At 42.4% G+C, this 12268-nt stretch overlaps 1 protein-coding gene across 1 annotated transcript in view; it reads right to left on the bottom strand.

Moving 5' to 3' along the window:
- Nucleotides 1-564: 564 nt before the first annotated feature.
- srrm4 (serine/arginine repetitive matrix 4) overlaps nt 565-12268 on the bottom strand; it is a gene marked incomplete at both ends in the record, with an annotated part of 92776 nt that continues 81072 nt past the window's right edge. Inside the window, 8 exons of the mRNA XM_084180411.1 lie at nt 565-865; nt 3573-3716; nt 3890-3991; nt 4104-4316; nt 4516-4838; nt 7575-7586; nt 7760-7925; nt 11554-11640. Coding sequence (XP_084036537.1) covers nt 565-865; nt 3573-3716; nt 3890-3991; nt 4104-4316; nt 4516-4838; nt 7575-7586; nt 7760-7925; nt 11554-11640 — 1348 coding nt within the window. The remainder of the gene's footprint in view (nt 866-3572; nt 3717-3889; nt 3992-4103; nt 4317-4515; nt 4839-7574; nt 7587-7759; nt 7926-11553; nt 11641-12268) is intronic.

The raw sequence follows: 12268 nt of genomic DNA, 5'->3' as shown, positions 1-12268 counted from the left end.
GCAACACACCTTTTCCTATGTTCCTGATAAACACTCTCTCACGCCGTTTGAAAATACACACATTCACAAAACTACTGAAATTGTCCCAAAACACCTTTGTAGTGCACATCACAGATCAGAAATTAAACTTAAGAGCTGTTATAAAATGAAGAGTTTTTCAGAGGGTAAAAATGAATGGTGCTCCTTCATCCTTTGTTTCACTCATGGACGTCAGAGGAAGAGTGTCACAAGAAAAAACTGTCTCTGGCCATGGCAAATACACTGAGGATGTACAAAATGAACCAAAGACAACATTCAATCAATCTATTTCCAGTGGTTTCTGTCTGGGCAACGTGAACAGCACTGATTCAATTCAAGACGGGAATTCATCTGCCAAGGAATTCAATGTATGGTAAAACATTTGTTTGAAGTTTCTGGCTCAGGGATCTAACAAGGAATGATGCAAAGAGATGACATTTTTCCCCATACTTTCGCTGTTCTCCAGTTGACTTGGGGAATCATAGTGCAGTCTCCTCCTCAGTCTGTTGACAACTCAGTCTGTTGACAACTCAGTCTGTTGATAACTCAGCGCCGGTTCTTGTTCTTGCTGTAACCGTCCAACGAGTCATAGCTCCGACTCCGGCTCCGACTCCGACTCCCAAAGATGGAGTTCCAAGACGAGCTGCGACTGTAGATCCTGTAGGAGGAGTAACTCCTACTCCTACTTCTTCCTCGGCTCCTACTCCTACTCCTGGATCGACTGAGGCAGAGGCCAGGACTGGGGCTACGGCTCCTTGTGAAGAGGCTGCTCCAAGAGGATACGCTGGTAGAGCGACTGCTGGACGAAGGACTGGGCCGGAAGTAGGGGATGGGTCTCTTCCTGGCACTGTGGCGAATCAGAGAGATGGTTAGCATGAGAGGTATTGGACTAAACACGTCAAGAATAAGAAAATAAGGTTCCAATTCAATCAACTGCAGCTTTTGGAAAACATGCATTGCGGTTTCCTTCTGAAAGTTTATGCTGAATCGGAGGTGCTAGCCACGTTCCTCTCATGGACATTGTAAATTGGATATTGTCATGAAATCATAGCTTGTTCTTAACATACAAGGTGAACCCCACATTGATTGAAAACCTGTCTAAGTAATCATGCCTGGAATGTTATGTTACACTTTCTTCAGAAATTGATTTTAGCTTGTGTTCAGGTCAGGAGAAACTACTTTTAGATATAGCTGTCACACCTTGAAACAACATTATGCTAGAAACTTCTTTTAGATATAGCTGTCACACCTTGAAACAACATTATGTTAGAAACTTATTTTAGATATAGCTGTCACACCTTGAAACAACATTACGCTAGAAACTTATTTTAGATATAGCTGTCACACCTTGAAACAACATTACGCTAGAAAATTATTTTAGATATAGCTGTCACACCTTGAAACAACATTACGCTAGAAAATTATTTTAGATATAGCTGTCACACCTTGAAACAACATTACGCTAGAAAATTATTTTAGATATAACTGTCACACCTTGAAACAACATTACGCTAGAAACTTATTTTAGATATAGCGGTCACACCTTGAAACAACATTACGCTAGAAACTTATTTTAGATATAGCGGTCACACCTTGAAACAACATTACGCTAGAAACTTATTTTAGATATAGCTGTCAGACCTTGAAACAACATTACGCTGTGAACATTTCAATGCATAATCATGAGCACAACTGTTTCATTTACAGTGCATTATGAAAGTATTCAGACCCCTTGACTTTTTCCACATTTTGTTACATTACAGCCTTATTCTAAAATGGATTAAATAAAACATTTTCCTTATCAATCTACACACAATACCCCGTAATGATAAAGCAAAAACAGGTTTTTAGAAATGTTTGCAAATGTATAAAAACTTTAAAAAACTGAGATACCTTTATTTACATAAGTATTCAGACCCTTTGCAATGAGACACGAAATTGAGCTCAGGTGCATCCTGTTTCCATTGATCATCCTTGAGATATTTTTACAACTTGATTGGAGTACACCTGTGGTCAATTCAATTGATTGAACATGATTTGGAAAGGCACACACCTGTCTATATAAGGTCCCACAGTTGACAGTGCATGTCTGAGCAAAAACCAAGCCATGAGGTCAAAGGAATTGTCCTTAGAGCTCCGAGACAGGATTGTGTCGAGGCACAGATCTGGGGAAGGGTACCAAAAAGATTCTGCAGCATTGAAGGTCCCCAAGAACACAGTGGCTTCCATCATTCTTAAATGAAAGGAGTTTGGAACCACCAAGACTCTTCCTAGAGCTGGCCGCCCAGTCAAACGGAGCAGGGAGGTGACCAAGAACCCGATAGTCACGCTGACAGAGCTCCATAGTTCCTCTGTGGAGATGGGAGAACCTTCCAGAAGGACAACCATCTCTGCAGCACTCCACCAATCAGGCCTTTATGGTTGGATGGCCAGACGGAAGCCACTCCTCAGTAAAAGGCACATGACAGCCAACTTGGAGTTTGCCAAAAGGCACCTAAAGGACTCTCATACCATGAGAAACAAGATTCTCTGGTCTGATGAAACCAAGATCGAACTCTTTGGCCTAAATGCCAAGCGTCACATCTGGAGGAAACCTGGCACCATCCCTACGGTGAAGCATGGTGGTGGCAGCATCATGCTGTGGGGATGTTTTTCACCGGCAGGGACTGGGAGACTAGTCAGGATCGAGGGAAAGATGAACGGAGCAAAGTACAGCGAGATTCTTGATGAAAACCCGCTGCAGAGCGCTCAGGACCTCAGACTGGGGCGAAGGTTCACCTTCCAACAGGACAACGACCCTAAGCACACAGCCAAGGCAACGCAGGAGTGGCTTCGGGACAAGTCTCTGAATGACCTTGAGTGGCCCAGCCAGAGCCCGGACTTGAACCTGATCGAACATCTCTGGAGAGACCTGAAAATAGCTGTGCAGCGACGCTCCCCATCCAACCTGACAGAGCTTGAGAGGATCTGCAGAGAAGAATAGGAGAAACTCCCCAAATACAGGTTTGCCAAGCTTGTAGCGTCATACCCAAGAAGACTCAAGGCTGTAATTGCTGCAAAATGTGCTTCAACAAAGTACTGAGTAAAGTTTCTGAATACTTATGTAAATGTGATATTTCCATTTCTTAATTTTTATAAATTAGCAAATATTTCTAAAAAACATTTTTTTCTTTGTCATTATGGGGTATTGTGTGTATATTAATGAGGGGGGAAAAAACAATTTAATCAATTTTAGAATAAGGCTGTAAAGTAACAAAATGTGGAAAAAGTCAAGGGGTCTGAATACTTTCCGAATGCACTGTAGCTGTCTCGCTTGATCCATTGCAGCTTGTTTAGACTAGTAGACAATTCATCAGGTTTATTGCCTTCCTTTTACAGCCCAGTCCGACAAAAGTCTCTGAGGCAAACTGGGGGCCATTGTCCATGATTAAAAGAAGAGAGACTTTTATAGAGAGACCTTTATACCAAGTAAAATAAAATAGTTACATGTAAGAATAAAAGCATGCCTGTCACAAATGTGTGAAAGTGTATCAGCTGAAAAGAGAATAGCAGACCTGGTTATCCTCCTGGCTTCCAGGTGACTGGGTGAATCTCTCCTCCTTTTCCTCATGGGAGAGTAGGACCTACGTCTATGCCTCCGACTGCTGTGTTTCACATCCTTCTCACAGGAGCTGGGGTCCCTCTTCCTCTCTCGGACACTACCAATGTCAGATGGCAAAAGACATACCGTAAGGCATCTCTCATTAGCAATTCTATAATTTGGATATATTTTAAACCCACCATACTAGCACATTCTGCTATCGTTATGCTAGTAGTAGTACCAGAAGTCATTAGCTGAGCAAGAGTGGATGGGCAAAGCTTTTTTTTTTACCTGTCTTCGCTTAATCTGGAGTATCTTCCTCTGGACCTCCCACTGTCTTCACTTCGTTTCCTTCTCAAACCAGCTGAGTAGCTCGGTGAACGGGAGTATGACCTTAAGACAAAGCACAACACATTTACTTCAACGGAGCTCAGCGAAGCCCACATTATTTCAAGTGGCTGCTGGAGGTGTCAGGGAAATACATTAGAACCTAAATGAAACCAACCTGGCAGTTGACAGTGATCGGCTTCGAGAGTAGCGTCCAGAGTGTATGGAGCTCCCAGATGATCTACTCCTGCTTCTGCTGCTGCTGCTGCTGGAGGAGGACTTGTCTTTAGTCCTCTTACGTGAAGAGGCCACCGTCCTCAACTGAGAGATGGAGGCAGTCTTCTGAGGTCTCTCCACCTTGGCCCCCCATCCTGAGGTTGTCACCGGCTCACTGCAATGATAAGAGTGGAATTACACCAACGTTTTATCAATGTCTGCTGCAATTGTGAAAATATGGAAATGTCCTCCTTACACTATGTATGGCTTACATTTTGAGGGAAAAGTAAATCAAGGAACATTTCTTGTCCTTGACTTCAAGTAGCACTTTTCATCATCTATAGTAAAATATTCTTCAAGGATAGGAAGCTCACCTCTTGCCGTTCCCATTGAAAATAGGAGTAGACAAACCACCTTCGACATGCAGAGGTTTACACAGGGAAGCATAGCTGGTCATAGAGTTCCCCGAGTCAGACGCGTTGTCTCCGTCCCTAAACTTCAGTTTCTCCGGTGAAGCCGACGCTTGACATAGGACCTTTTTGTCGCCGATGACGTTTGACTGTGAAATGCCGGTTTTGGTCGATGGTGGGGAAGACGTGTCATTCCCGGAATCGTAATCCTTTGGCCCTTTGCTCTGATTGGTCAGAGTGTGACGGAGAATCACTGTTGTGTTTAAAACCTCACCACCAAGATTTGACTGCAAGACAAACAGAAAGAGGATGTTGCTTTACTTCCAGATATGTTTTTTCTTCTTCTTTGTTTAGTTCAATAAGCAACTACCTGTATGATGCATTGGGAATACTCTACAAAGGCACGTATTTCCCTTCAAAACACAGAGAATATATTTATTTATTTTGGGGGGGAGGGGAGGGGAGGGACAGAGAACTTGAAAAGATTAAAGACGTCATGCACATTTGTGTCATGCGAATAACTTGTAAAGAAATCTAAACTGAACCACATTTTTTTCTTTTTTTATTAACTTAACTAAAACAAACATATGAAAGGAAGAACAAAATAACAGAAAATAAAGAAGAGTTACTAATGTGTGAGTAAAAACTACCAACGGCTTTAGCTAAGTCGAGTGAGACAGAGAGGGAAGAATATAACAATAGCCCCATTACAAAGCCTGTTTTAAAGAACATTGATCAAACATCACAAAATGGGTATTATGTAGAAATGAAAAGGATTGCAGACAGAGATATCCCATCAGTCTAACTTAGAAAGCCTCAGAATAGGACAGATTGTGCTTTTTTTTCCCCTGCAAGAAGAAAATAATTAGCCTGCAGCGAACCCTAGGTACAGTAAATCCCTAAGTCTGCAGATAGCATCGACTTACCAATCAAGATTTCCTCCTTAAGTAGGTAAGGTGTAAGAAAAGGGAAGAGCGGGCAACATAAGTGCATCATTAGAGTCGTAAATTGCAAGAAAAAGACAATAACCCTCTCTTCAAACCCAGAGCCAGTTACTGTTATTGGCATGTTCCTTTTCTTCCCAGAATTTAGATTGTTAAAGAGTTTTCTCGGGGCTAGAAGCCCATAAGAAGCTTTTATTGTGTAGTCAATCTCGAATACACGTTACACGTCTGTGAGGCCAAACTTAATGTACTTTAGAATAGGTATTCATACCAGTTTTGTAAACTAGTTTATTTCTATTTTTACTAAAGTATGTGAATTAGTTTTACTCTGAAACCCCTGCCCCTAAGGACTATACAGGAATAATATACATGTTTTTCCTGCTGAAGAGAACTAAGAGATAGCAAATTATTGGCTAAACCAAATTCATTCCTTCCAAACAGATTATAATCTCTCTTTACCTATCTATTGCAAATCACTCATAGTATATTGATTAAACTCCGCCCTCCCTAAGTCTTTTTCAGATAATCCATCCCCAGGCTGCAACATCAGACCACAACTAAGACTGAAAACCCCGGGGAAAACATCAAAACAAAACCGCCCATCACAGGCCACTGCCGAATATTCTTGAATCGATTCAATTAATAGTCAGTGTTCTTCTGTTGGCAATCAGAACACTAGTTACTCAAAGTAACCACCTGTTGCACTGAAAGCACCCCTAAACACATACACACACACACACACACCATTTTGTTAAGTCCATTTGGGATATGTTGCAGTTGAGAACCCGTTTTAATATCTGCCGCATATTCGGTATTCAAACTACCTGGGAGTTAATTAGTGTTTGTTCTGTTCATACCCACCTTTCCCTTTGTGGGTTGCTTTGATTGGGAGGAAATATCAAACATACCCCAGAATGAATGAGTTTTTAAAATATTACTACCATATCCGTATTAAGATTAGGAATAATCTACTAATCATTGACGGTTAATTTAATTAAAACCCTTGAAAATTAACACAAAGTGAAAAAATTGGTAATATTGCCACGTAGGTAACCAATTGTAGATAATCCTCTCAGAAAAAAAGGTTTGGGTTTAGAATACAAAGCATGCGTCAACGTTGGCCTATAGTTTATTGCATTTCAATTACCAACCCTGTGGTCTGTGATGAAAAACATCTGGGGCGTAATTAGCATCATTTTATGATCACTGGAGAGAAATTAAATGTATCTCACGCCTCAGTGAGCATGAGACAATGAGTCAACGAACGAACGGGGCTGAGCTGTGTTTAAAATCAAATACATTTCTAGTAATAAAGAAACTAGGAAACGCCACTTTCAGAAGTAAGTTGTTGCAACATTGCTAAGTCTTGCAACTATTTTAGATCTGAAATATCTGAATGATCACTATCACTTAAGTCTCTAATACTGCTACAATGTAGGGCCAATAGCAATCCATAAACAGTCGATAAAAAGTATTGTTTTGATGAAAAAAACTAGTGCTTAAATGGTTGAGCTCAAGAAATACAGCTGAATTTGAAGACAAAATAAACTGCTACAGTATGTGTTGTAATCTTACTAGCGGTCATTGTGCTGATAATTTCAACTCATTCTTTGCCCATTAGCTTTTCACAAAACAGCTTGACTGCATCCTCTGCACATTATCATTAGCTGCCTACCACCAGCAATTTCCCCGGGTGCTGTTTCTGCTAAGCTTGTGATTATTTAATGGTGTTAGATAAAACAGAAAAACAAGAACAGATGACATTACTGCTAAATGAGGAGTTCATAAAAAAAAATATGTCAGAAAGCAACATGATTCGGACAGGCCGTGTAAAATAAGTTGGATTCAAAAGTGATTTAATATCTTCCCCTCGAAGGAATTGGAAAGACTATATTCCCAAAGACTTTGATTAAAGAAGATGTTGATAGGAAAAAAAGGGCTTTTGGTAAAACCCATGACAGATTTGGAAATGTTTCACAGTATATCTGATGAAGGTTGTTTGTAAAATAGTTTGATCTTGAGAGAGGATTTGAGTTCCAGCTTTTAAACAATCTGATATTCTATATGTAAATGTGTTACCTGAACGTTGGGCTTCAGACAAGGAAGCAGGAGGTTTTACCTTAATAGATTTAATAAAACTAAACCATTGCCCTGAACGTTGGGCTTCAGACAAGGAAGCAGGAGGTTTTACCTTAATAGATTTAATCAAACTAAACCACTGGGAGAAACATTAGTAAAGGCTCAGAGTCCCGAGGAACACTTACGGTGCCGGTAGAAAGGACGGAGCCAAAGACTGGAGTTGTTTTACACACTGAATTGGCGGCCGGCTCCCACTCAAACCGTCTGTGGTCCAGTGCTGTACCAGGGTCCTCCCTCAGGGCTGCTATGCCTCCCAACGCAGGGTGATCCACTGATTTGTGCAGATGATGTCTGTGGACACAAATATTAAGGAGTGAAAAAACGTCACTACATCAAAGTCTACAATTCAGTCCAAACTTAGTTTTGCTTGCCAGCTGAGAGCATTTTCTGGCCCACAATCGTCTAGATATACTGCCGACTGTGCTTGTTCGGGATAGGATAGGACAAAAAACATTTAGTCAAAATGGCACTAATTGTGCAGCTGGGAGAATACATATTTGGGGTAATGTAATCACTGGGACAATGTTTACTGTTTGAACAGCTGTAGTTAAAGTTATTTCACAATGCCATCAGAAGGACTTTCTAACTGGTTATGATTGAACAGTGGCCTAGTTTGTGACAGCGGAAAAACTGCGGTGGGACAGGGGGGACACAGGCAGCCAACTCAGGATGGGGCCCAGACTTTACAGGAGAACCAGGCAGCAGCATCATAGTAAATATCATCTAAAGCTAAACAGGGATCAACCCTCAGCTGTTTACAGACTAATGCCTGCAGATCTGTGTGTGTGTGTCTGTGTGTGTGTGTGTCTGTGTGTGTGTGTGTGTGTCTGTCTGTGTGTGTGTGTGTGTGTGATCTTGGCAGAGCTCAGACAAACCGGCTCGATACATAGCCTGACCCTCAGACAGACACTACTGTCACAGATACCAGTCAGCCAGCCGAGCTAGGGGAATGAGAACTTACACAGACACGGCCTTGCCAAGCTGTGGCATTTCACATTTCAAACTAGAGCTAGTGGTGTGAACACGAGCCGGAGAACTAAGTGGGTTTTTATGGCTAGGCTTGACGATTATACAATTCCAGAATTAATATATCGTTCCATAATGCAATTGGTGTATAATCGTTGTCTAGGGAGCAGTTGGTATGGAATACCTGGGTATTGAAAATTATGTTGTCTTCCCCCTACTCCCTATATAGTGCACTACCGCCGCTGTTCAAATGTAGTGCGCTATATGGTTTCATTTGGGACGCAGACAGACTCTCGGCACCTTTACAGTGTAGTGCAGTCGGTCGGTCGGGATAAAGCCTGCCACTGTTCAATTTCAGTAATGATTTTCTCTGGTGAATATCCCAGGGAAACTCCCAATAACCGAGAGATCCAGAAGGGATTTAAATGCAATCATCTCTGGCTTTAGATTATTTCAATTTGAAACATGGGCTCGGTTCTGTCGTCTCTGTAAATTGGAGAAAAGACAGAATGAATGAATGAACAAACTAACAACTGAATGAAATGTCAGATAAGTGACACCAAAGAGAGCTCTAATATAATGATACTAGAGGTCTAATATAATGACACTAGAGGTCTAATATAATGATACTAGAGGTCTAATATAATGATACTAGAGGTCTAATATAATGATACTAGAGAGAGTTCTAATATAATTGAGCTGTCTGTCTCTGAGGATGCAGATTAAATGGTCTATTTACATTTACATTACATTTTTGTCATTCAGCAGACGCTTTTATCCAGAGCAACTCACAGTTAGTGAGTGCATACATTTTTCATACTGGCCCCCTGTGGGAAACAAACCCACAACCCTGGCGTTGCAGGCGCCATGCTCTACCAACTGAGCTACACGGGACTACGTTGTCAGAATGCATATGGAATCTTAGAGAAGGATTATCTAATGGAATAGTTTTGCAGAAACTTAACTGCTGGCCCAATGGATTTAGTACATAACCTAATTTAACCTAACCTAACCCATCACCTCAAATCCTAACTCTAGTCCAGACTGACTCAAAAAATTAAACACAAAATCCATCAAACTATATCTGTGACACTGCAAAAAGAGCCAGATCGCATTGTTCTGGCCATAAGGTGGCTTGCGGAAGTATTCACCCCCCTTGGCATTTTTCCTATTTTGTTGCCTTACAACCTGGAATAAAAAATTTTTTGAGTTTGTATCATTTGATTTACACAACATGCCTACCACTTTGAAGATGCAAAATATGTGTTATTGTGAAAAAAACAAGAAATAAGACAAAAAAAACAGAAAACTTGAGCGTGCATAACTATTCACCCTCCCAAAGTCAATACTTTGTAGAGCCACCTTTTGCAGCAATTGCAGCTGCAAGTCTCTTTGGGTATGTCTCTATAAGCTTGGCACATCTAGCCACTGGGATTTCTGCCCATTCTTCAAGGCAAAACTGCTCCAGCTCCTTCAAGTTGGATGGGTTCCGCTGATGTACAGCAATCTTTAAGTCATACCACACATTCTCAATTGGATTGAGGTTTGGGCTTTGACTAGGCCATTCCAAGACATTTAACTGTTTCTCCTTAAACCACTTGAGTGTTGCTTTAACAGTATGCTTAGGGTCATTGTCCTGCTGGAAGGTGAACCTCCGTCCCAGTCTCAAATCTCTGGAAGACTGAAACAGGTTTCCCTCAAGAATTTCCCTGTATTTAGCGCCATTCATCATTCCTTCAATTCTGACCAGTTCCTCAGTCCCTGCCGATTAAAAATATCCCCACAGCATGATGCTGCCACCACCATGCTTCACTGTGGGGATGGTGTTCTCGGGGTGATGAGAGGTGTTGGATTTGTGCCAGACATAGCGTTTTCCTTGATGGCCAAAAAGCTCAATTTTAGTCTCACCTGACCAGAGTACCTTCTTCCATATGTTTGGGGAGTCTCCCACATGGCATTTGGCGAACACCAAACGTGTTTGCTTATTTTTTTCTTCAAGCAATGGCTTTTTTCTGGCCACTCTTCAGTAAAGCCCAGCTCTGTGGAGTGTACAGCTTAAAGTGGTCCTATGGACAGATACTCCAATCTCCGCTGTGGAGCTTCGCAGCTCTTTCAGGGTTATCTTTGGTCTCTTTGTTGCCTCTCTGATTAATGCCCTCCTTGCCTGGTCTGTGAGTTTTAGTGGGCGGCCCTCTCTTGGCAGGTTTGTTGTGGTGCCATATTCTTTCCATTTTTATTAATGGATTTAATGGTGCTCCGTGGGATGTTCAAAGTTTCTGATATTTCTTTATAACCCAACCCTGATCTGTACTTCTCCACAACTTTGTCCCTGACCTGTTTGGAGAGCTCCTTGCTCTTCATGGTGCTGCTTGCTTGGTGGTTCCCCTTGCTTAGTGGTGTTGCAGACAAGGGCCTTTCAGAACAGGTGTATATATACTGAGATCATGTGGCACTTAGATTGCACACAGGTGGACTACAAAATAGGAAAAACGCCTATTGCACACAGGAGGATGAATACTTTTGCAAGGCACTGTATGTCATTCTAATTGAGGGTGCTTCGATCTGTGGACAGCATTTCCTATGAAGCTGTGATAGGAGGGCTACCACTACAACTGTTAATCGTTCCTGTGATCACACACTCACCACTGGACTATCAGTCAGCTCTGGCCTATCAGTCACCTCTGGCCTATCAGTCACCTCTGGCCCATCAGTCACCTCTGGCCCATCAGTCACCTCTGGCCCATCAGTCACCACTGGCCTATCAGTCACCACTGTGGCGTGACAAGACCAGACTAGTCCAGACCAGATCGGTCCAGATGCCCGGGGCTGAAAAGATAAATGGGGGCTTCCGTCGCTGTGTGTGTGTGTGTGTGTGTGTGTGTGTGTGTGTGTGTGTGTGTGTGTGTGTGTGTGTGTGTGTGTGTGTGCGCGCGTCTCAGTGGCTGGGCCTTACCTGCTCTCGGTGCTGGAGGAGCGCCAGGTGGAACTCTCAGACTCCGACCTCCGGTAGCGTCGTCTCCGGTGCATGTGGCTCCGTGAGCTGGAAGAGTAAACGAGGGGAGGAGGATCTTCTTAGTGAGGGAGAAATAGCCAAACGTTGTCATGATGGATATTGGACTTGCTTACCCCTATACCTGTATATACTACTTCCCTGATAACTGGCACCAAATTAAATCAATATATATTTTTATATAAAGAAGACAAAGTAGTGGGAAAAGGACGACGAGGGAGGAGAAGAGAAAAAAGGAGACAGAAAGGCAGAGAGAGGAGACGAGACGAGACGAGAGGAGAGGATTGGAGAGGAGAGGAGAGGAGAGGAGAGGAGAGGAGAGAAGAGAAGAGAAGAGAAGAGAAGAGAAGAGAAGAGAAGAGAAGAGAAGAGAAGAGAAGAGAAGAGAAGAGAAGAGAAGAGAAGAGAAGAGAAGAGAAGAGAAGAGAAGAGAAGAGAAGAGAAGAGGTTACTACAGTGGTTCCCAACCTTTTTCGTTTACTGTACCACCAACTGAATTCTGCTCTGCCCGGAGTCTCCCTGAAGTACCCCCTCATGTGTATTTTACCAGTAGGCCTATGGTCTCATGAGGCTTCTCAAGTACCCCCTGTGGATAGGCCAAGTACCCCCATGGGTCCTAGTACCCCTGGTTGGGAACCACTGGCTTAGACCAGCAGGA

This window comes from Coregonus lavaretus (assembly GCF_964263955.1).
Source record: "Coregonus lavaretus genome assembly, chromosome: 17".
In the NCBI taxonomy this organism is placed as follows: domain Eukaryota; kingdom Metazoa; phylum Chordata; class Actinopteri; order Salmoniformes; family Salmonidae; genus Coregonus; species Coregonus lavaretus.
Note: the sequence above shows the minus strand (reverse complement) of the source record. Positions and strands in the feature narration are given on the sequence as shown.